General features: G+C 47.5%; 1 protein-coding gene across 1 annotated transcript in view; it reads right to left on the reverse strand.

The window, feature by feature from the left end:
• Window positions 1–25,341, reverse strand: part of LOC109921814 (rho guanine nucleotide exchange factor 6-like) — a 120,724-nt gene extending 95,383 nt beyond the window's left edge. Inside the window, exons 1-2 of the mRNA XM_048605250.1 lie at window positions 25,003–25,341; window positions 23–106 (exon numbers count right to left, since the gene is read on the reverse strand). Coding sequence (XP_048461207.1) covers window positions 23–106; window positions 25,003–25,167 — 249 coding nt within the window. The 5' untranslated portion in view covers window positions 25,168–25,341. The remainder of the gene's footprint in view (window positions 1–22; window positions 107–25,002) is intronic.
• Between the last annotated feature and the right edge of the window lie 917 nt (window positions 25,342–26,258).

Below are 26,258 nucleotides of genomic sequence, written 5' to 3' on the forward strand. Positions count from 1 at the left end.
CCCCCCCGGTCCCGGGCCTGACCTCCAGGTGAAGCGCCGAGCAGCCCCTCAGGAACTCGCGGATATTGGAGCAGCTCTCACTCTCGGTCCTCGGTTCCGGACACACCTGAGGGACACAGAGACAGCGTGTGGGTGAGTGAGAGGCCGGACACACCGCGGTGGGGGTGGGGGGTGGGGGGTGTTGCTGTGCCTCAGGCCGGAGCCGGAGCCGGAGCCAGAGCCAGGCCGCGATCCCCGGGCTCCCGCTCACATTCCGCCCGCTCCCAGCCTCCAGGAAGCGGCACCCAGCCACGGAAATGACAGCGAGCGATCGGCCGGATCCAGGATCCAGTCCCCGCCCCCACCCCTGCATCCAGGATCCGCCCCCCCAACCCAGATCCACTCCCCCCAACCCAGATCCACTCCCCCCAACCCAGATCCACTCCCCCCCCACCACTGGATCTGGGATCCACTCCCAACCCAGAGATCAATTCACAGACAACCCCCCACCCCCACAACAAATCCAGGATCCACTTCCCCATCCAGGGAACCAGCCCACAAAGGGGGTTAACCACCTGGATGTACTCCCCCATCAAGGAATCCAGTCCTAAGATCCATTCCCTGAGAGCTGGTACCCACCAATGATCCACACCGCACCCCCACCAAAACAAACAAGGATCAAGCTGCAGGATCCAGCCTCATACAGGGAAGCACACCCCCCCCCCCCCCCCGCCCCCCCCGCCTCCCCCGAACCATAGAAACACCAAAAGTAGAGGCAGGAGTAAGCCACTGTGCTCGTTGTCTCCCCAATTCCTTACTTCATGCACACACTGAACTGTTCCGCTTTTCTATTCTTAACAACACTCTAACTTCACCCTTCCCCACGTTATACTCCACCTCATTGCCCACTCATTTCACCTGCCTCATACCTCTATGTCCTTGCCACAGTTTACATTCCCACTGAGTGCTCACTGTCCCATTCTAAGACCTCAACATGGACTGTAGTCAGGTGAGGTCCCCCAGCACTGAACCATACAACAGTTCACCAGGTACAGCCTAGGGAAACTTGGGAGTTGAAGATAATCAAATCATCTTGTTGAATGGTAGAGCAGGTTCAATAGGCTGAATGGCTGACTTCTGCTCCTACGTCTTATGGTCTTAGCCTGACAACTTGAAAATATCTAAATTTTCCCTACTCTCTGCTTCATATCCTTATCAATCCTTAATCCATTTTAATATATTACTCCAACCACATAAGCCTTTCATTTATTTATACAAGTTATAAACAATTGAGGTCTCAGCCACAATCCCTATAGTGCAAAACTCATTACATCTTACTAACCTGAGAACAGACCATTTACACCTACTCTTTGCTTCCCATTAGTCAATCTTCTATCCATGCCAACATGTTACCAGCTTCAATGTTGCACAGTAACGTATGATGTGACACTTTATCAATGCCCTCTGAAATTTAAGTGCAGTAACTCCACTGGTTCCTCTTATCCACAGCATATGTTACCTCCTCAAACAGTTCAAATAGGTTGGTCAAACATGATTTTCCCTTTCACAATACCTTATTGACATCACCCGTTATTTTGAACATATCCATGTGCCTATTATAACCTCTTCAATAACAGCTTCAAACATTTTCCCTATGACAGGTGAAGTTCCCTGCTTTCTGTCTCCCGTTTTGAATAAAATTTTTGAATTAAATTTGCTAGCTTCCAATGTAATGATACTGTCCCAAATCAAGGGAATTTTGGAAAATTAAAACCATTGCATCAACTTTCACACTCACCACTTCTTTTAAAACCCTGGGAGAACGTCAGTTCCTGATGGACTATCAGTTTTGAGGAAGGGTCACTTGACCCGAAACATTAACTTTGATTTCTTTCCACAGATGCTGCCAGACCTGCTGAGCTTTTCCAGCAATTTCTGTTTTTGCCAACAATTTACTCAGTATTTTCCTGAGTTTCAAATTGAGCTAAAACTAAAATTATTTGAAGTTGATGAGCCAGTTCAGTTGGCTGGATGGTTGGTTTGTGATGCAGAGTGATGTCAACAATGTAGGTTCACTGGCTGAGGTTACCCATGAGGGTCCTTTTCAACCTCATCCCTTGCCTGAGGCATGGTGACTCTCGGGTTAAACCACCACCAGTCGTCTCTCTCTAATGAGAGAGCAGCCCTATACGGCCATGGCAACTTTTCTAGTTTGCTTTAGCTTGTTACTGAATATTGCTGCAGTCTTGAAGGTTCTGAAGAAGGGTTTCTGGACCCGAAACATTAACTCTGCTTTCTATCCACAGTTGCTGCCAGACCAGCTGAGTTTTTTCCAGCAATTTCTGTTTTAGTTTCTGATTTCCAGCATCCACAGTTCTTTCGGTTCTTTCTTTATTGCTGCAGTCTTCACCAGTGAAAACTAGGAACAGTTATAACTTTCAGAACCTTCCAATATGCAGAGTATTTTAATAACTGGATGAATATCAGATAACTTGCAACAAATAGTCTGGTTAATGACATAGATGTCGCAGACACACGCCTGATGGGAGGGTCACAGATACTGGGGGTCTGTAAAACCCACCTGGTGGCCCCTCCACTGCCCTCATACCTGCCCCCATACCTGCCCCCATCCTGTCTACAACTTTACAGGAGGGTTGGGTGCACGGACAAGGTCTGCACCATCCCTGCCTAAATTCAGGTCCCTAGGTGGCCAGTTATTGGCTGATGGGAGGAGTTCAGAGCTGATGGGAAAGCCCATCAGGTCACTCTGCTCAGGGGAGGTGCCTTGATTATAGATCCCCTTTTGAAGATCCATGTCCAACCCTTCAAAGACAGGCAACCCCACTCTCCAGTACTCCCTTGCCCTACCATCATAACCTCCACCACACCACCACACCCCCCACCTCATCACCATCCTACAGCTCCCCTCCATATCCTGGCACACCTGTACTTTTAGATATTAATTCATTAAAAAGCAATTAGTCAATGCCAGGAGGCCATTCCGCCCCTCAAGCCTGTTCTATTGTTCAATCAGATCATGGCTGATCTATACCTCAACTTGGCTTTGTTCCTGATCCTCCGATACCATGGTCTTCGTAGCTCAGTTGGTAGCACTTTTTCCCCAAGTCAAAAAGTTGTGTGTTCAGGTCCCACTCCAGGTTCTGGGTGCAATTTAACATGTGGTATTGGGGAGCAGGTGTGATCTTTCGGCAAGGCCATTTTACAGATATCTTTATCTAAGGCTCTGTCTCCCACCTGAGATGGGAGTAAAATATCCTTTGGCAGGATTTTGAAGAAGCAGGGGAGTTGTATTCATTGTCCTGGCTAATATTTATCCTTCAATCAACATAAACAAAAACCAATGGTTCCTGCATCTACTTAGATCATAAGACTATAAGACATAGGAGCAAAAGTTAGGCCATTCAGCCCATTGAGTCTGCTTCACCATTCAATGAGATCATGGCTGATCTGATAATCCTCAACTCCACTTTCCTGCCTTATACTCAATAACGCTTGATTCCCGTACTGATTAAAAATCTGTCTACCTCAGCCTTGAATGAACTTAATCCCTTTACCATAAACCTACCTCCATGGTTGTTGATCACTACACTCAGGGAACAGTTTCTTCCTATCTACCATACCTATGCCCCTCATACCTTTATTCACCTCAATCAGAATGCCCCCTCAGCCTTCTCTGATCCCAGGAAAACAGCCCTAAGCCTATCCAGTGTCTCTTCATGACCTTGAAATTTCCATATAGCCACCTGAGAGGGTAGAAAGGAACATGGTTTAGCATCTGATCTGAGTGGCAGCACCTCCAACAGGGCAGTGCTCTCTAGCTCTGCACTCTGAGAGTGCTAGCTCTGATTATGTCCTCAAGGGTCTGGAGTTGAACTTCATCCCACATCCTTGTGACAAATGAGAAAGTTCCTCAGTGAACGCAGCTGATCTCTACAGACTGGGAAGCTGGGACTGTGACTAAGCATGGTGGGGGGTGGGGGTGAAGCAAGGATTAGAACCCCCGGCATCCAGAAGGAAAGTCCATCCTAAACAGGTAGAACACCACCAACTCCTCCCCCCCGCCCCACTGACCTTGGATAAATCCAAGGCCCGCGGCAATAACATGCTGCGGAAGAGTGGGGTCTGGGCGCAGAAATGAGGCTGAGAGCCGGTGGGACAGGCAGACCCACCCTGAGAGCTGCTGATCAATTTGATTAAAAGCAAGGAGAAAAATCAATATTAATAAAGAGTGAGTAAAGAGCTGGTAAGTGTTATCTTTTTTGAAATTATGGTTTTTGTTTTAACTCAAACTGTGATGATTATTTGTGGGATTTATGAATATCAGTAAGGGTATATCTAATAGCTGTAAGGTGTTTGTGTGTCGGTAAGGGTTTTTTAAGCATAATAAATAAAGGAAAGGTAGGGTTTCTTTGGCCCCAAGAATGCAAATCCTACGAGGAAACTTCAGAATGCTCCCGGTCTCCTGGATGACAGTTTATGCAGCAGTTTGAGCTCCAGGATTTGCAACGTGAGCAGCAGCTGCAGTCACTGCCATACATTGGTGAGGCTGAGAGTCAAGTGGAGAACACGTTTACAGACCTGGTCACTTTGCAGCTGACGAGGATGCAGGGAGAGGAGGAAATGGGTGACCACCAGACACATAGCCGTATGTACTCTCAGGGAAAGTGAGGTCCTGGTGGATGGCATTTTCCAGAAAAGGGACGTCCATTCCCACATCACAGGCAGATGAGGCCACAATACAAGATCATGCCAGCCCTGGTCCGAGATTGCTGCCTGGGACACTGCGGTCTCAGCCGCCTTGAGAAATGCCCAGTACTGTGGAAGGTCAATGGCATTCTCAATTTCACTAACATCAGTGCCAACAGCTTCTTTCTGCTACTACAGCAACCTCCCTTGAAGGCTGATGCTCTACCACTCTCACTACGGCCTGCAACATCTTCTCTCATTCGTTCTCAGTCACCCCAACCCTCACACCACTGCCCCTGCATCAACTCTGCACTGCCTACTCACTCACTCACTCAGGAATCACAACAACTTTCCCCTATGTGTATCAACTCTAACAGCTGTGCCACCTACTCATTGCCTCCCTTTCTCTCATTCCAGGAGGAAAACATCCCACAATAGAGCAGTAAAAATCAAGATGGGAGGTGGAGTGCATGCCATTTGGCTCCTTACCCACTTAGAAAAGAATATCCTGACTGTGATTGCCCCAAGTGGTTGACTGACCGTGCACAAGTCCCTGGACTAGTACCGAGACTACCCTTACTGTACGAAGACACCTTCACTAAAACCTGTCTCCCTTGATTTGACTCTGCTTAGACTTTGAGACATAGCCATTTGTTGAAGTACACACAGTGTGTTTGCCACATACATCGCTGGCCAATGGTGCAGAAGTGAAATTGGCATAGTACTGTGCCTCACAGCAAAATGTCCCTCTTTTGACAGCTCATTGCTAACAAACCATGACGACCATGGATTTCTTAAGAGAAGATCATGTTTTTTAACCTGCTTTCTGATGAGGAATCTGGGACCTGAAACGTCAACTTTCCTGCTGCCTGGCCTGCTGTGTTTCTCCAGCTCCACACTGTGTTATCCTGGGGTTGATCAGGGCGATGCTGTTCAGGAGGTATATATAGTCTTCCTGAAGGCATTGGATAAAGTGCCATGCAACCGGCTTGTGCGTAAAATTACAGCTCATGGAGTAAAAGGCACTGTAGCAACATGTATATGAAATTGGCTAAGTGACAGGAAACAAAGTAGTGGTACATGGATATTTATTGGTCTGGGGAAGGTTTGTAGTGGAGTTCATGAAAGATCAGGGTGAAGTTCCTTGCATTTCTTGCTATGTGTTAATGATCTAGACCTTAGTATGCAGGGCAAATTTTCAAAATTTGCTGATGATGCAAACCTGGGAGAACTGTAACTGTGAGGAGGTCAGTGTGGAACTTCAGTAAAATTGACAGGTATTGGATCGGTGGATAGGTGGCAGATGAAGTTCAATATGGAGAACTGAGAGATGATACATTCTTGTTGGAAGATCATAGAGAGACAACGTAAAAGACAGGCAACAATTCTAAAAGTGCTGTAGGAGCAGAGAAACCTGGGTCTGTATGTACATAAATTATCAAAGGTGGCAGGACATATCAAATTTAAAATAATTAATGAAATAAGGAAAAATTACGTGAAGGAAGCCATTTTCACATACTGAGCAGTCAGGATTGAGAAGGCACTGGCTGAGAGTCTAACAGAAGTAGGGTCCATTGGAGCCTTCCGAAGAGAATTAGATGGTTATTTGAAAAGGCACAAAGTGCACGGTCACAGGGACAGTGAAGGGTAATGTCAGAGTGAATTGCTCAGTCGGAAAGATGGCATAGATAGGATGGGCTGAATGGCTCTCTGCTGTGCTGTAACAGTTTTGTAACTTTCTGACTGGGCAGCACCTTGAATAGTCCTAGTAGCCCCAGACGTCAGAAGGGCACTGTCAGGACTGAGAGAAGGCCCATGGAGATCATCAATGGCAACTGAACACAGGTCAGTCCCAGGCTTTTAAGGCAGGGAAGATCTAGACAGTCCAAGGAGGAGCGCAGAAGGCAGTTAGCGGGGGCAGGTTTTGGAGCCCAGGTGAGAAGGACGAAAAAGGGGTAGCGTGGAATTGCACACTGGGCAATCCCAACTGTTGCGCCCAGTCCCCTCTTTCCTACCTTTTCAAACCAACTCTTTCAAAACAGCTTTTGTACTCTGACCCACCTGGCACTGCCCAGGATTCTGTGGCAGTGGAGACAGATTGAGTCACTCCACTTGGCAGTCAAAGCCCTCGCTGGCTGTGGGTTAAAAGCTGGAAAGTGGGATTTGTTGATCAGATCTTTGTTGAATGTTGTGGACATAATGGGTTGAAATGCTTTCTTCTCTGCTCCTAATGTCTATAAGTCTGATATGAAGTCTAGTGTGCATTACCATGAGGGACCATTAACAATGAGAACTATAAGAGTATAGCATGGTCTCCAGAGAATGTATCTGTATAATAGAGTCTGAGAGAAAGGAAGCCCAAAGAGAATTGAGAGAAAGGAAGAGGAAGGGCAACACAGGAAGGAGGGAGGAAGGATAGGGAAAGAATGGAGTGACAGAGAGAGGGACAGTGAGAGTGGGAGGGAGAAACAAAGGTAGGTAGGGGCGACTTGTGCATAGCAAAGATGGTTAGAGACAGAGTATGATTGTGCGTTCAAGTGAGAGTACTAAACTGACACAGAGATAATATTTTGAGACAACCGCCTGGGGGAATGATTTAGTCACATGCTGGATGTCTCATGATAGTGAAGTTGTGAAACAATCTGGATTGAAATAATGAATCATTGATCTTCTATCATAGCAAGCTAACACTGTTAAACTAACACAGGATTGTGTACCCGGCGTTGTGTTTATTTCATAAAAATATTCTAGAGAAAAACTGCAGCATGCTTCATGAAAGATTGTGTTAGAGACCCTAATATTGCCCTGGCATTCAGAATAAGAACAGCCACATCATCTGTTTCAATCATATTGCGGGAGAGGTAAATATTGGCCAGGGCACCAAAGAAATTCCCCTATTGCTTCTTCAAAAGAGTGCTTGGGATCTAAAAAATCTACTTGAGTGAACAGGTAGGACCCTAGTTTAACATCTTAATGTGATGTACTACATGTTTTTTCTTCATTGACTAGAAACTGGAATAGAAGTCAGTACCTTAGCAGTGATCAATTGGCTCGACCATTGTCCTGTTTGGAATCTTTATTGACCTGCCAATTCCTCTGCCCCCATCCTCAGCATTCTCTTATGGAACAGCCCAGTACTTCCTGCCTCAGGACCAAGTGATGTTTGCACCTGGAGCACAACTGGTTAAAGAATGTATCAACACAACTGACTGGACCACAGCAAGCCCCAGTCCTGGGTAACAGCCTCCTCTGCCCATTCCTCCAGAGTCACCCTGGAGAACAAACAATAACCGCCAACTGCTCAGCCTCACTATCAACGGTCACCTCAATGCCCACTCTCTGCCCCCTCCACCCCCACCTCCAACACAAACTAGTAATCCAAAGATGCAAAAGCAAAATATGGAAGATGCTGGAAATCTGTAAAGGAAACAGAAAATGCTAGAATTCTTCTGATCTGGCAGCATGTGTGGACAGAGAAAAACAGAGCTAATTTTTCAGCTTCATTTTCTGAAGAAGGGTCTAGGCCCGAAACGTCAGCCTTCCTGCTCCTCTGATGCTGCTTGGCCTGCTGTGTTCATCCAGCTCTATACCTTGTTATCTCAGGACTCTCCAGCATCAGCAGTTCCTACTATCTCTAATGTTTCAGTCATTGACCTTTCATCAGAAGTGAGACCATTGAACATCTTTGTTACAGAGTGTGATCCTCTGGTCAGCTACATCTGCTGCTCCTCTCCCTCTCCGATTCACACGAATCCTAACTTACCTTCAAGTACATTTGTCCGAGCCCTGAAACTCTGCTCTTTCTCTCATCTCTTTTATTTATTGCCTTTCTTAGATTATTTTGTCCAAGAAACCAACTCCCTTGGCACCATTCTCCACAAACTGCAAACCCCCAACCCACCCCTGTCTAGTTCTGGCCTCTACATTCACATATTAACTATTTGTTTCCCCGTCCCCTTTCATAGCAATTACCAAAGTCAGAAGTCACACGACACCAGGTTATAGTCCAACTAGTTTATTTGAAATCACAAGTTTTCAGAGCGTAGCCCCTTCATCAGGTGAAGTGAGAGAGAAGTAAACAGAGACACAATTTATAGGCAGACAGGTCAAGGGCACAGAGATCAAAAGATCATACAAATGGTGTGAGTGGACTGTTGAATCATAAGTCCTGCAGGTGATCTAAAGTGTTAGACGGTGTAAGTAAAGTATCAACAGATGAACAACAAATGAAGGGATGACCTATAAATGAGGCAGAGACATAATTACAAAAATTTAAAATAAAGTGGTGCTAGAGACAAACCAAAAAACTGGAATAACATACCTGATAACAACTGGAATCTCACTTTACCTGACAAAGGGGCTACGCTCCAAAAACTTCTGACTTCAAATAAAGCTATTGGACTATAACCTGGTGTTATGTCATTTCTGACTTTGTCCACCCCAGTCCAACACTGGTACCTCCACATCATAACAATTGTTAACTTGGCCTTCCTCAAAAAACCCAATCACTTTCTCTCTTCCACTGCAAATTACTGACCCCCATCTCAATCCTTGCTCCCTCTCCTTCCACATGTCGTAGCCTTTCAAACCCAAGTTTATAAAAATTCCCACCAGCTCACTCTTGAATCTGCCCAATCAGGTTTCCATCAAAGTCAGGCTCTGATACTGATCAGCTGGCATCCTCCATAATAATGACCTCAGTAAACAAGCTCTCCTTATCCTCAACCTCCTGTCAGCCTCTGGTATTGTCTATCACAATTACCCGTCATTGCCTTATCCCCACTATCCAGTTTTCAAATCTCCACCGCCGCCCTCTTGTCACAGAGGGCTGCGCAGGTGAAGTCATTAAGAGTATTTAAGACAGAGAGAGAGAAGTTCTTGGTTGGTAAGGGGATCGAGGATTACAGGGAGACGGCAGAAGAATGGAGTTGACAAACATATCAGCCATGATCAAATGGCAAAGACAACTTGGTGGGCCAAATGGCCCAATTCTACTCCTATATCTTACGGTCTTATTGTAATGCTACATTATCAGTGTCAGATGTGCAGATTCCTCGAGTTTAAGATCCACATCAAAGTCATTGCCTTGGCCACAGATTCCATCCCTTCTCTGAGGAAGGACCAGACCTTTCCACAATCCCAAATTCCTAGAACTCAGAGAGGACTGTCCAACCTTATATCCTCTCGATCATCAAAACCGTCCACTTCAACCATCTTTGCACTGTCTTCCTCCCAGCCTCCATGATTTTCATTTCCTCTGAAACTCTGCTGCTCATATCCAGTGCCACAGCAAGTGATTGTCACACATTACCGCTGTTCATTAACCCACACTACTTTCAGCATTTCAATTTTAAAATTCTCAGCGTTGTGTTCAAATCCTTCCACCACCTCAACCCTCACTATTTGTCACCTCCTCCAGCCCCTACACCCCTCCCTAACTCTGTCATCTCCCCCAGCCCCTACACTCCTCCCTATTTCTCTCACCTCCTCCAGCCCCTACACCCCTCCCTATCTCTGTCATCTCCCCCAGCCCCTACACTCCTCCCTATTTCTCTCACCTCCTCCAGGCCCTACACCCCTCCCTATCACTGTAACTTGCTCCAGCTTTTGCAAAAATGTGTTTGACTCTTAACTGCACTCTGAAATAGCTAATCAATACACTTGTTGTATAATTTCTAAAAGAAACTCAAGAGGAAATGAAACTGTATGGATCACCTGGCATAGACTGGGCACCAAAAATGACAATGGCAGAAACAGCCCTGATGGCCCTGCAAAATCCTCCTCACTAACATCTGGGGGTTAGCGCCAAAATTGGGAGAGCTGTCTCACAGACTAGTCAAGCAACAGCCTGACATAGTCATTCTCACAGAATCATACCTTACAATGTCCCAGACACCACCATCACCATCCCTGAAATTCCTGTCTTGCCAGCAGGACAGACCCAACAGAGGTGGAAGTACAGCGGTATACAGTCAGGAGGCAGTTGCCCTGGGAGTCCTCTGGACCACCATGAAGTCTAATGGCTTCAGGTTAAACATGGGCAAAAAACCTCAAATAATTACCATAAGAGCATAATATATAGGAGTAGACAAGACCCATCGAAGCTGCTCCATCATTGGATCATTCCTGATATGATTCTGAATCCCATTCTCCTCTCCACATAACCCTCGATCCCCTTACTAATCAAGAACCTATTGATCTCTGTCTTAAACACACTCAGTGACTTGGCCTCCACAGCCCTCTGCAGCAATGAGTTCCACAGAGTCACCACCTTGTGGCTGACAATGTTTCTCCCCATCTCAGCTCTAAAGGCTCATCCCTTCACTCTGAGGCTGTGTCCTTGTCTCTCCTACTATGGAAAACATCCTCTCCATGTCCACTCTATCTAGACCTCCCAGTATTCTGTAAATTTCACTCAGATACCCTCTCATCCTTCTAAACTCCATCAGGCACAGGCCCAGAGTCCCCAACCACTCCTCATATGACAAGCCCTTCATCCCTCGGTTCATTCTTGTAAACCTTCTCTGGGCCCCCTCCAAGGCCAGCACATTCTTCCTTAGATGCAGGACCCAAAACCGCTCACAATATTCTAAATGCAGTCTTATCACAGCATTATACACCCTCAGCAGTACATCCCTGCTCTTGTATTCTAGCCCTTGAAATGAATGCTAACATTGCATTTGCCTTCCCAACTGCCAACTGAGCCTGCATGTTAACCTTAAGAGAATCCTGAATCTAGGACTCACAAGTCCCTTTGTGCTTCAGATTTCCGAAGACTATTTTCTAAACAGGAAAAGGCTATGTCTCTATTCTTCCTACCAAAGTGCATAACCTCACACTTGCCATATTGTATTCCATCTGCCACTTCTTTACCCACTCCTTCTATAGATTCCGTACAGTGTGGAAACAGGCCCTTCAGCCCAACAAGTCCACACTGAAGCTCAGAGCATCCCACCCAGATCCATCCCCCTATAACACACCTAATCTACACATCCCTGAAACACTACAGGCAGTTCGGCATGGCCAATCCACCTAACCTGCACATCTTTGGATTGTGGGAGAAAACTGGAGCACCCAGAAGAAACCCACGCAGACACAGGGAGAATGTGCAAACTCCACACAGACAGTCACCCAAGGCTGGAATTGAACCTGGGTCCTTTGTGCTGTGAGGCAGCAGTGCTAACCACTGTGCCACCGTGCCGCCCCAGACTGTCCAAGTCCATTGCAGCTTCCCCACTTCTGCAACACTATCTGTCCCTCCACCTATCTTTGTGTCATCTGTAAACTTAGCAACAATGCCCTCAGTTCCTTTGTCCAAACCATTACTAAATAACATGAATAGTTATGGTCCCAATAATGAATGCAAAGCTCCCCTGGTCACGAACTGCCATCCTGAAAAAGACCTCTTTATCCCCATTCTCTGCCTTCTATCCATGCCAGTACCTTGCCCCTAACACCGTGGATGGTTATATATGTGAAATCTTGTCAAAGGCCTTCTGGAAATCCAAATGGATCACACCCACTGGCTCGCCTTTCTCTAACTTGTTTCTAACGTCCTCAAAGAATTCTAACAGATTTGAAGGGCAAGGCTTCTATTTTATCATGGATTTCCAAGTACTCCACAATTTCATCCTTGATAATGGACTCTTAAATCTCACCAAAGACTGAAGTCAGGCTAACTGGCCTACAGTTTCCTGTCTTCTGCCTCCCTCTCTTCTTAAATAGGGATGTTACATTTGCCATTTTCCAGTCCTCTGGGATTGTCCCCATCTCCAGTGATTTCTGTAAAATCACCACCAATGCCTCAACAACATCCTCAGCTATCTTCAGAGCTCTGGGGTATAGTCCATCTGGTCCGGGTGATTTATCCATCTTCAGACCTTTCAGTTTCCCCAGCACCTTCTCCTGAGTGATGGCCATGACACTCACCTCTGCCCTGACTCTCTTGAAGCTCTGGTCTGCTGCTGATGTCTTCCCCTGTGAAAACTGACGCAAAGTTTCTATTCAGCTCCTCCACCATTTCTTTGTTCCCCATTACTACTTCTCCAGCCTCATTTTCAGTGGTCTGATTTTCCACTTGTGTGTCTTTTATCTTTTATGTATTGAAAAACTCTTGCAACCTTCTTTTATATTATTCACTAGCTTCCTCTCATATTTCATCTCCTATTGCCTTTTTAGTTATTGTCTGCTTGTTTTTAAAGGTTTTCCAATCCTCTGGCTTCTCACTAACCCTCACTGCTTTATATGCTTTTCCTTTTGCTTTTATACTGTCCCTAACTTCCCTTGTCAGCCATGGTTGCCTCATCCTTTCCTTAGTGTGTTTCTTCTTCCTTGTGATGAATTTCTGTTGTGCCTCCCTAATTACCCCCAGAAACGCCTCCCATTGCTGCTCCACCATCTTCCCTGCTCAGCTGCCCTTCCAATGAACTCAGGCCAGCTCCTCCTCATGTCTTTGTAGTTACCTTTACTCAACTGTAAGACCGTTACATCCAATTCCAGCTTCTCCCTCTCAAACTGCAGGGTGAATTGTAATAATATGGTTGCTGCCCTCTTCAACCTAAGCTCCCTAATCAAGTCTATCTCATTATACATCACAAATCCAGTATTGCCTGTTCCCGAGTAGCCTCTACCACAAGCTGCTCCAAAAAAAAACCATCTCCTAGACATTCCACAAATTCCTTCACTCGGGATCTGCTACCAACCTGATTTTCCCAGTCCACCTGCATGTCAAAGTGCCCTGTGATTACTGTAATAGTGCCTTTCTTACATGCCTTTTCTATCTCCTGATTTATTTTCTGCCCCACATCCTGACTACTGCTAGGGGGCCTGTACACAACTCCCATCAGGGTCTTTTTCCATTTGCGGTTCCTCAACTCTACCCACACCCTTTCCAACCCTATACTGCTTCTTGGTATTGATTTAATTTCTCTTCCTGTCCCCTCTGCCCATCTGCCTGTCCTTTCATTAGGACGGGCTTCAGTATTTAGTTCCCAGCCTTGATCCCCTGACAGCCACATCTCTGTGATGCCCAAAACATCGTACCTGCTAATTTCAATCTGCGCTACAAGCTCATTTAACATATACTGTCTACCGTCAGATCCCTCTTCCACACTGAAGAACACTTAGAGGGAGCAGTGAGAGTGGCAAGGGCACAGATTGTACTCTGGGTGGGAGATTTTAATATCCACTACCAAGAGTAGCTCAGCAGCAGTACCACTGATCGAGATGGTCGGGTCCTAAAGGACATAGCTGCTAGACTGAGTTCAACCAAAACCCGCAACTCATCCCTCACACCCCCTCCCCGCAATAACAACCAAAACAGAATCCCCCTTGTCCTCACGTACCACCCCACCAACCTCCGGATCCAACACATCATCCTCCGACACTTCCGCCATCTGCAATCTGACCCACCACCAAAGACATTTTTCCCTTCCCGCCCTTATCTGCCTTCCGGAGGGACCACTCTCTCCGTGACTCCCTTGTCTGCTCCACACTCCCCTCCAGCCCCACCTCACTCGGCACTTTTCCCTGCAACCACAGGAAGTGCTACACCTGCCCCTACACATCGCCCCTCACCCCCATCCCAGGCACCAAGAAGACTTTCCACATCAAGCAAGAAGTTCACCTGCATATCTGCTAATGTGGTATACTGCATCCACTGTTCCCGTTGTGGCCTCCTCTACATCGGGAAAACCAAGCGGATACTTGGGGACCGCTTTGCAGAACACCTACGCTCGGTTCGCACTAAACAACTGCACCTCCCAGTCGCGAACCATTTCAACTCCCCCTCCCATTCCGCAGACGACATGTGCATCCTGGCCCTCCTGCAGTGCCACAACGATGCTACCCGAAGGTTGCAGGAACAGCAACTCATATTCCACTTGGGAAACCTGCAGCCCAATGGTGTCAATGCAGACTTCACAAGCTTCAAAATCTCCCCTCCCGCTACCGCATCCCAAAACCAGCCCAGCTCGTCCCCGCCTCCCTAACCTATCCTTCCTCCCACCTATCCCCTCCTCCCACCTCAAGCCGCACCCCCATCTCCTACCTACTAACCTCATCCCGCCCCCTTGACCTGTCCGTCCTCCCTGGACTGACCTATCTCCTCCCTAACTCCCCACCTACACTCACCTTTACTGGCTCCATCCCTGCCTCTTTGACCTGTCTGTCTCCTCTCCACCTATCTTCTCCTCTATCCATCTTCTATCCGCCTCCCCCTCTCTCCCTATTTATTTCAGAACCCCCTTCCCTCCCCCATTTCTGAAGAAGGGTCTAGGCCCGAAACGTCAGCCTTCCTGCTCCTCTGATGCTGCTTGGCCTGCTGTGTTCATCCAGCCCTACACCTTGTTATCTCAGACTGGGTCTGCAGCAGGTGGTGAGGCAACCAACAAGAGGGAAAAACATACTTGACCTCATCTTTACCAATCTGCCAGTTGTAGTTGCATCTGTCCATGACAGTATCGGCAAGAGCGATTATCACACAGGGGAGACGAAGTCCCAGCCTCACATTGAGAATAACTTCCATCATGTTATGGGGCACTATCAACCCCCACCCCCAACATGCTAAATGGAACAGACTTCACATTCATCTAGCAACTCAAGGACTGGGTATCCATGAGGCGCTGTGGGTCATCAACAGCAGCAGAACTGTACTCCAGGACAATCTGTAACCTCATGGCCCGGCATATCCCCCACTCAACCATTACCATCAAGCCAGAGGATCAACCCTGGTTCAGTGAAGAGTGCAGGAGGGCATGCCAGGAGCTGCACCAGGCATAACTGAAGATGAGGTATCACCCTGGTGAAGCCACCAAACAGGACTACTTGCACACCAAACAGCAAAAGCAACAAGTGATAGACAAAGCTAAGCGATCCCACAATCCACAGATCAGATTTAAACTGTGCAGTCCTACCACATCCAGTGATGGTGGACAATTAAACATTTCACTGGAGGAAGAGGCTCCACAAGTAGATAGAGTGGACAGCCAAAAACTTTTTCCGAGGGTGAAGGTAGCTATTACGAGGGGGCATAGTTTTAAAGTGAGTGGAGGTAAATATAGGAGAGACGTCAGAGGTAGGTTCTTCACTCAGAGAGTGGTAGGGGCATGGAATGCATTGCCAGAGAAGGTAGTGGAGTCAGCCTCATTAGGGTCATTTAAGCGGCTATTAGATATGTGGATGATAGTATAAGGTAGGGGTGGAGATTAGATAGACCTTAGGTTTACGGTAAAAGTTAGGCACAACATCGTGGGCCGAAGGGCCTGTACTGTGCTGTACGGTTCTATGTTCTATGTTCTAAATATCCCCATCCTCAATGATGGAAGAGTCCAATACATCAGTGCAAAAAAAAAGCTGAAGCATTCTCAGCAATCTTCAACCAGAAGTGCTGAGTGGACGATCCATCTCGGCCTCCTCCAGCGGTCCCCAGCATTACAGATACCAGTCTTCAGCCAATTCAATTCACTCCACGTGATATCAAGAAACAGTTGGAGACACTGGATACTGCAAAGGCTACAGGCCCTGACAACATTCCTGCAATAGTACTGAAGACTTGTCCTCCAGAACTTGCCGCTCCCCTAGCCAAGCTGTTCCTGTACAGTTACAACACTGGTATCTACCCAACAATGTGGAAAATTGCCCAAGTATGTCCTGTATACAAAAAACAGGACAAATCCAACGCGACCAATTACCGCCCCATCAGTCTACTCTCAATCATCAGTAAAATGATCGAAGGTGTCATCAACAGTGCTATCAAGCAGCACCTGCTCAGAGGCGCCCAGTTTGGGTTCTGCCAGGGCCACTCAGCTCCTGACCTCACTACAACCTTGGTTCAAACAAAGAGCTAAACTCCATAAATAACGTTAAGAGTGACTGCTGTTCATATTAACCTAGTATTTAACAGAGTGTGGCATCAAGGAGCCCAAGCAAAACTGGAATCAATGGGTATCAGGGGGCAAAGTCTCCAGTGTTTGGAGTCATACCTGACACATAGGAAGATGGTGGAGGTTGTTGGAGGTCAATCATCTCAGCTCCAGGACATTTCTACAGGAGTTCCTCAGGGTAGTGTCTTTGGCTCAATCATCTTTAACTGCTTCATCAATGACCTTCCCTCCATCCTAAGGTCAGAAGTGGGGATGTTTGCTGTTGATTGCACAATGTTCAGCACCATTTGCGACTCCTCAGACACTGAAGCAGTCTGTGTGCAAGTGCAATAAGATCTGGACAATATCCAGGCTTGGGCTGACAAGTGGCAAGTAACATTCATGCCACACGAATGCCAGGCTCTGATCAACACCAATAAGAGACAACCTAACCACCGTCCCTTGTCACTTAGAGACAATCAGAGCACATTAGAGGCGAAAAGTCTTGCAGTAAGTAAGTCACCTCCTGACTCCCCAAAGCCTGCCCATCATCTACAAGGCACAAGTCAGGAGTGTGATGGAATATTCCCCACTTGCCTGGATGGGTGCAGCTCCAACAACACTCAAGAAGCTTGTTACCATCCAGAACAAAGCAGCCGCTTGACTGACACCACATTCACTAATATCCACTTCCTGCACCACTGACGCTCAGTAGCAGCAGTGTGGACTATTTATGACATGCTCTGCAGAATTCACCAAGACTCCTTAGACAAAACTTTCCCAACCCATGACCACTTCCATCTAGAAGGATAAGGGCAGCAAATACACGAGAACACCACCCCCTGCAAGTTCCCCACCAAGCCACTCACCATCCTGATTTGGAAATATGTCACCATTCCTTCACTGTCACAGGGTCAAAATCCTAGAATTCCCTCCCAAAGGTCATTGTGGATCTATTTACAGAACATGGACGTTTGATGAGGACTCGCTACTGAAGTAGTATGGGCTGAGGTTAGAAACAGGAAAGGAGAGGTCACCCTGTTGGGAGTTTTCTATAGGCCTCGGAAAAGTTCCAGAGATGTAGAGGAAAGGATTGCAAAGATGATTCTGGATAGGAGCGAAAGTAACAGGGTAGTCGTTATGGGGGACTTCAACTTTCCAAATATTGACTGGAAACGCTATAGTTCGAGTACTTTAGACGGGTCAGTTTTTGTCCAATGTGTGCAGGAGGGTTTCCTGACACAGTATGTAGATAGACCAACAAGAGGCGAGGCCACATTGGATTTGGTACTGGGTAATGAATCAGGCCAGGTGTTAGATTTGGAGGTAGGTGTGCACTTTAGTGATAGTGACCACAATTCGGTTACGTTTACTTTAGCAATGGAAAGGGATAGGTATATACCGCAGGGCAAGAGTTATAGCTGGGGGAAAGGCAATTATGAGGCAATTAGGCAAGATTTAGGATGCATAGGATGGAGAAGGAGACTGCAGGGGCTGGGCACAATTGAAATGTGGAGCTTGTTCAAGGAACAGCTACTGTGTGTCCTCGATAAGTATGTACCTGTCAGGCAGGGAGGAAGTGGTCAAGAGAGGGAACCGTGGTTTACTAAAGAAGTTGAATCTCTTGTCAAGAGGAAGAAGGAGGCTTATGTAGAGATGAAGCGTGATGGCTCAGTTAGGGTGCTTGAGAGTTACAAGTTAGCCAGGAAGGACCTAAAGAGAGAGCTAAGAAGAGCCAGGAGGGGACATGAGAAGTCTTTAGCAGGTAGGATCAAGGAAAACCCTAAAGCTTTCTATAGGTATGTCAGGAATAAAAGAATGACTAGAGTAAGATTAGGGCCAGTCAAGGACAGTAGTGGGAAGTTGTGCGTGGAGTCCAAAGAGATAGGAGAGGCGCTAAATGAATATTTTTCGTCAGTATTCACACAGGAAAAAGACAATGTTGTCGAGGAGAATACTGAGATACAGTCTATTAGACTAGACAGGATTGAGGTTCATAAGGAGGAGGTGTTAGCAATTCTGGAAAGTGTGAAAATAGATAAGTCCCCTGGGCCGGTTGGGATTTATCCTAGGATTCTCTGGGAAGCTAGGGAGGAGATTGCAGAGGCTTTGGCTTTGATCTTTATGTCGTCATTGTCTACAGGAATAGTGCCAGAAGACTGGAGGATAGCAAATGTTGTCCCCTTGTTCAAGAAGGGGAGTAGAGACAACCCTGGTAATTATAGACCAGTGAGCCTTACTTCGGTTGTGGGTAAAGTGTTGGAAAGGATTATAAGAGATAGGATTTATAATCATCTAGAAAGGAATAATTTGATTAGGGATAGTCAACACGGTTTTGTGAAGGGTAGGTCGTGCCTCACAAACCTTATTGAGTTCTTTGAGAAGGTGACCAAACAGGTGGATGAGGATAAAGCGGTTGATGTGGTGTATATGGATTTCAGTAAAGCGTTCGATAACGTTCCCCACGGTAGGCTATTGCAGAAAATACGAAGGCATGGGATTGAGGGTGATTTAGCGATTTGGATCAGAAATTGGCTAGCTGTAAGAAGACAGAGGGTGGTGGTTGATGGGAAATGTTCATCCTGGAGTTCAGTTACTAGTGGTGTACCTCAAGGATCTGTTTTGGGGCCACTGCTGTTTGTCATTTTTATAAATGACCTGGATGAGGGCGTGGAAGGATGGGTTAATAAATTTGCAGATGACACTAAAGTCAGCGGAGTTGTGGATAGTGCGGAAGGATGTTGCAGGTTACAGAGGGACATAGATAAGCTGCAGAGCTGGGCTGAGAGGTGGCAAATGGAGTTTAATGTGGAAAAGTGTGAGGTGATTCACTTTGGAAGGAGTAACAGAGTACTGGGCTAATGTTAAGATTCTTGGTAGTGTGGATGAGCAGAGAGATCTCGGTGTCCATGTGCATAGATCACTGAAAGTTGCCACCCAGGTTGATGGGGTTGTTAAGAAGGCGTATGGTGTGTTAGGTTTTATTGGTAGAGGGATTGAGTTTCGGAGCCATGAGGCCATGTTGCAGCTGTACAAAACTCTGGTGCGGCCGCACTTGGAGTATTGCGTACAGTTCTGGTCGCTGCATTATAGGAAGGATGTGGAAGCACTGGAAAGGGTGCAGAGGAGATTTACCAGGATGTTGCCTGGTATGGAGGGAAGGTCTTATGAGGAAAGGCTGACGGACTTGAGGCTGTTTTCGTTAGAGAGAAGGAGGTTAAGAGGTGACTTAATAGAGACATACAAGATGATCAGAGGATTAGATAGGGTGGACAGTGAGAGCCTTTTTCCTCGGATGGTGATGGCGAGCATGAGGGGACATAGCTTTAAGTTGAGGGGTGATAGATATAGGACAGATGTCAGAGGTAGGTTCTTTACTCCGAGAGTAGTAAGGGCATGGAATGCCCTGCCTGCAACAGTAGTAGACTCGCCAACTTTAAGGGCATTTAAACGGTCATTGGATAAACATATGGATGATAATGGAATAGTGTAGGTTAGATGGGCTTCAGATTGGTTTCACACGTCGGCGCGACATCGAGGGCTGAAGGGCCTGTACTGTGCTGTAATGTTCTATGTTCTATGTTCTATGGACTGCAACAGTTCAAGAAGGCAGCTCACCACCACCTTCTCAAGAGGCAACTAGGGACAGGCAATAAATGCTGGACCAGCCAGCAACACCCACGTCCCATGAATGAATTTTAAAACTTTTTATTACCTGTCACACATCCTGCGAAATACCCGGGCCTGTATTTCTGCACATTATACATTCAAGTTGACCGAGTATTATAGCCTCTGGGATCAGTTGGCTGGATGCCTGGTTTACAATGCAGACTGACACCAACAATGTGGGTTCAATCCTGCACCAACTGAGTCTACCATGGAAGTCCCTTCATCTCAACCTCTCTCCTCACCTGAGACTTGGTGACCCTCAGGTTAAACTGCCATACTCATCTCTCTCTAATGAGAGAGTTACCCTCGTATTAAAGTCCTCAGCAAGCTGTTGCTGAAGCATTTTTTAACTTGTACACAACGGTAAAGTTTGCTTTACCCACGGAAATCACCAAGTAACGTTCCCTGTTAATCTGCACATTATTCTTTACAAAAGCAGAAGATCCCAACATTTCATTTAACATTAAATATGAACAGAGGAAGCAGAACTTCCTCATAACATCAGTTACCATCAATAGTCAGGTTTTGGTACAAAATCCTGCCAGTTCCTATTGATTCTACAAACCTTTAATTCTGTCTTGTGCCAGATTATAACACATTTTTGCTTGCGTTTGAAATGAACGAGCACTGCATTCCTTTCCACAGATCACTGAGACTGATACACTGCATTCAGTTCTTTAAAGGTTTCTGACGGGACTGGCTCTTTCCAACTTAGATGTTACAACAAAAGCCTGAATCATAAATATTACTTTGACCTTGTTGAATAAGAAGTGACCCAGCATTTTAAATAAGCATGAGCTGTGTCACAGAAATGTGAGCAAACCAAATGAGATACTGAAATGACACAGAGAAAGCATGACAGGTGACCAAACGCTTGGTCAAAGAGAGAGGTTTTACATAAACTTTCTTAAAGGAGGAGAAAATTGTGGAGAGGTTTAAGGAAGGGCTTCCAGTACTTAAGGGACAGCCACCAATAAAATAGGGATGTACAAGAGGCCAGAGGAATGCAGACATCTCAACAGTTCAGGCTAGGAATCCTGCAGCAAGTAACTCACCTCCTGCCACCCCAAAGCCTGTCCACAATCTACAAGACACAAGTCAGGAGTGTGATGGAATACTCCCCACTTGCCTGGATGAGTGTAGCCCCAACAACACTCAAGAAGCTTGACACCATCCAGAACAGCAGCCCGCTTGATTGACACCACATCCACAAGCATCCACTCCCTACATACTGACGCACAGTAGCAGCAGTGTGTGCTATCTACAAGATGCAGTGCAGAAATTCACCAAAGATCCTCAGACAGCACCTTCCAAACCCACGACCGCTTCCATCTAGAAGGACAAGGGCAATAGATACATGGGAACACCACCATCCCCACGTTCCCCTCCAAGCCACTCACCATCCTGACTTGGAAATATATCGCGGTTCCTTCACTGTCACTGGGTCAAAATCCTGGAATTCTCTCCCTATTAGAATTGTGGGTCAACCCACAGCACATGGACTGCAGCGGTTCAAGAAGACAGCTCACCACCACCCTCTCAAGGGGCAACTAGGAATAGGTAATAAATGCTGGGCCCAGCCAGTGACGCTGACGTCCCTTGAGTGAATGAACAAAATGAGTGGCTGGAGAAGTTTAGAGTTAGGCAGGGTGAAGTCACAAAGGGACCTGAAAACAAGGCTGAGAATTGAACTTTAAGGTACTGTCAGACTGGGAGCTGATAAAGGCTCAATGGCACAGGGTCATGGATGAGTAGAAGGGGAAAGCTGTGAGATGATATTCTAAAGGGTAACCCCACTCGGGAGCAAGCGCCAACACAAGTTGGCAAGAAGTGACTTCTTTCAATTTGGCACTTCCTAAATTACACCATGATATAAAACATGTTGAGGCTTTTTTTTTAAATTATCCATTCAACTACATATCACAGAGCCTTCAAGCTTATAGTAAAGGATTAAATTCACGGCCCCAATCATTTACACACATCTCAAGTTGTCAGTAACAGATCCTGCTGCTCTGATTTAGGATTGATAGTGATGTCAATCAATGCTATGTTGGTAGATCCCTCAGTTCTGAGTTCAGAACTTATGGGTTCAAGTCCAACTCCAGAGATGTGAGCACACATTCACATTCAATGCTGACATTCCAGTGAAGTTCTGAGGGGGCGCCGTAGCCATGGGAGGGTCAGGGCTGAGGGAGTGCCGCAGCCGTGGGAGGGTCAGGGCTGAGGGGGCGCCGCACTGTCGGAGGGTCAGGGCCGAGGGGGCGCCGCACTGTCGGATGGTCAGGGCCGAGGGAGCGCCGCAGCCGTCGGAGGGTCAGGGCCGAGGGGGTGCCGCACTGTCGGAGGGTCAGTGCTGAGGGAGCGCCGCACTGTTGGAGGGTCAGGGCCGAGGGAGCGCCGCACTGTTGGAGGGTCAGGGCCGAGGGGGTGCCGCACTGTCGGAGGGTCAGTGCTGAGGGAGCGCCGCAGCCGTCGGAGGGTCAGTGCTGAGGGCGTGCCGCACTGTCAGAGGGTCAGTGCCGAGGGGGCGCCGCACTGTTGCAGCAACACTTTCCAAACTTCCGGGATCATGAAATTCAAACAAGAATTTTTTTCATAATGAAATAGAGTCATAGAGATGTACAGCACCAAAATAGACCCTTCAGTCCAACTCATCCATGTCAACCAGATATTCTGAACTAATCTAGTCCCATTTGCCAGCATTTGGGGCTAATATCCCTCTAAACCCTTCCTATTCATATACCCATCCAGATACCTTTTAAATGTCATAATTGTACCAGCCTCCACCACTTCCTCTAACAGTTCATTCTATGCATGCACCACCATCTGTGTGAAAAAAGTTGCCCCATAAGTCCCTTTTAAATCTTTCTCCTCTCACCTTAAACCAATGCCCTCTCACTTTGGACTCCTTCACCCCAGGGAAAAGACCTTGGCTAGTCACTCCATCTACGCCCCTCATGATTTTATAAACCTCTATAAGGTCACCCCTCAGCCTCCGATACTGCCGGGAAAATAGCCCCAGTCTATTCAGCCTCTCCCTATAGTTCTAACTCTCCAACCCTGGCAATATCCTTGTAAATCTTTTCTGAACCCTTTCAAGTTTCACATCTTTCCTATAGCAGGGAGATCAGAATTGCACGCAATACTCCAAAAGTGGCCGAACCAATGTCCTCTACAGTTGCAACATGATGTCCCAACCCCTATAGGCAATGCACTGACCAATAATGGCAAGTGTACCAAATGCCTTCTTCACTATCCTGTCTACCTATGACTCCACTTTCAAGGAACTATGAACTTGCACTCCAAGGCCTCTTTGTTCAGCAACACTCCCAAAGACCTTACCATTAAATGTATATGTCCTGTCCTGCTTTGCCTTTCCAAAATGCAGCACCTCACATTTATCTAAATTAAACTCCATCTGCCACTCCTGATCTGATCTGATCGAGGTCCTGTTGTTAAAATAATTAAATTAAAATAAACAGGAATGCTGCCTAGTGATGTGGAGATGGTAGGAGAGGCAGAGCAGCAATTTTAACCTTTTACTGTGAACCCAGATTGTGAGCCTAGAATTAGAGCACATGGCACGTACCATGGTTCAGTGTACGCATTGTATTTCAATGTACATATCCTGATCCACTGCATTTGACATGATTTCACGCACGCCATAGTCTGGTGTACACACTGTGATCTGGTGTACACGCTGTAAACTGCCAAATGCAGCAACTGTTCAAGCTGCGGTTTCAGTTCAACTGACAGTTATTAACCACCAGAAATGACAGCTGCCCTCACTCTGCCTGCCACTTGGCGCAGTCATTAAACACTAATCTTTGCTCCTTTTTTGCCCAGTGCAACAATGAAGATGCACTTTGTCGAAGTTGATACTGTCATTTGAGAAAAAGAACCAGGATAGACAAACAGGAGGCTGGAAGAACACAGCAAGCCAGGCAGCATCTGGAGGAAAGGAGCAGTCAATATTTCGGGTATTACTCTTCTCCAGGACTGGATGTGGGTCTAAGGGGAGCTGCAGATAAAGGCGGGGAGGCGAGGGATGGAGGCAGACCGGTGGTGATAGGGACTAGAATTTGTTGTATTTTTGAGCATGCTCACAGTTCCTGGCATGTTTCAGAAAGTGTGCCATGATGGGGTTTACACGTACGGTCTGCAACATTTCCCTGAGACTATCCCAGCTCCCTACTGACCAACAACCTTTGTTAAGGAAAGAGCCCTTTCTCCATCCAGTGCCCTCCATCAGGGTCTAGGCTCACCAGTCACCTCTTTGCCTCTGAAATGTGGAACCTGTCACAGACCAGTGGACTTTCAGTGGCTCAGTACACTGGGGGAATGGGGCCTCGAACCCCTTCCCGTACACCCACCTCCAACCCCATCTCTGACCCCCCACCGACATCAGTCCCAGTTTTAGCCCCCAATTCCCCCCCGGCCCCAGTTTTACCCCCAAACCCCCCCCCCAGTCCGAGCTTTATCCTCCACACCTCCCCAGGTTTAGCCCCAATTCCACCCCCCCAAGTCACAGGTTTAGCCCCAATTCCCTTCCACACCAGTCCCAGGTTTAGCCCCAAATCTCGCCCCTCCACCTCCCCGAACCGGAGGTTGAGTCCCAATTGACTCCACGCCTCTGCCCCATACCGCCCCAGCTGCGGTCTATCTCCAGCCCCAGGGCTCATTCGCACCCAGAATGTGTCTCTCACCACCCCCACCAATCAAATTAATTGCATTTCCTCCATCTATCCCCCCGCCGCCCCCGGGTCTGGGTGGGGGTATCTCTGACCTTGTCCACGGAGCCGGGCACTAAGCGCTCGATGAGTTTACAGAGAACCAGCCCGTCCCGCAGGGCGCTCAGGAGGAACTCTTCCGGATCCGAGATGGTTTTTTTGGGGGACTCCAGCACCCCCAGGGAGATGAGCCAGGTCACATTCTGTTCCGCGGGGGTCATGCTGCACTCTGCCTGCTCCGGGGGGGCTGCAGCCGGCCACACACTCGCCCTTCTGTCCGCCGCAACAACAACAAACTGCGAAAGAACTCCTTCCTTTTCCGTCTTAGCCCCAGCCCTGCCTTAGCTCAGCTTCAACACAACTCTGCCTTAGCTCAGCTTCAACACAATCCTGCCTCAGCTCAGCTTCAACCCTGCCTTAGCTCAGCTTCAGCCCCAACCCTGCCTGAGCTCAGCCCCAACCATGCCTTAGATCAGCCCCAACCCAGCCTCAGCTCTGCTTCAACCCTGCCTGAGCTAAGCTTCAACCCTGCCTTAGCACAGCTTCAGCACAACCCTGCCTGAGCTGAGCCCCAACCCTGCCCGAGCTCAGCTTCAACACAACCCTGCCTGAGCTCAGCCCCAACCCTGCCTGAGCTCAGCTTCAACACAACCCTGCCATAGCTCAGCTTCAACCCTGCCTTAGCTCAGCTTCAACCATGCCTGAGCTCAGCCCCAACCCTGACTGAACTCATCTTCAACCCTGCCTTAGCTCAGCTTCAACACAACCCTGCCACAGCTCAGCTTCAACCATGCCTGAGCTCAGCTTCAGAACAAGCCTGCCTGAGCTGAGCCCCAACCCTGCCTCAGCTGAGCCCCAACCCTGCCTTAGCTCAGCTTCAGAACAACCCTGCCTTAGCTGAGCCACAAACCTGCCTTAGCTCAGCTTCAGAACAACCCTGCCTTAGCTCAGCCCCAACCCTGCCTTAGCTCAGCTTGAACCCTGCCTTTGCTCAGCCCCAACCCTGCCTCAGCTCAGCTTCAGAACAACCCTGCCTTAGCTCAGCCCCAACCATGCCTTAGCTCAGCTTCAACACAATCCTGCCTTAACTCAGCTTCAATCCTGCCTAAGCTCAGCCCCAACCCTGCCTGAGCTCAGCCCTGCCTTAGCTCAGCGTCAACACAACCCTGCCTTAGCTCAGCTTCACCACAACCCTGCCTTAGCTCAGCGTCAACACAACCCTGCCTTAGCTCAGCCCCAACCGTGCCTTAGCTCAGCTTCAATCCTGCCTTAGCTCAGCTTCAACCCGGCCTGAACTCAGCTTGAACCCAAC

Source organism: Rhincodon typus, chromosome 14 (genome assembly GCF_021869965.1).
Source record: "Rhincodon typus isolate 14 chromosome 14, sRhiTyp1.1, whole genome shotgun sequence".
NCBI classification, from domain to species: Eukaryota; Metazoa; Chordata; class Chondrichthyes; order Orectolobiformes; family Rhincodontidae; genus Rhincodon; species Rhincodon typus.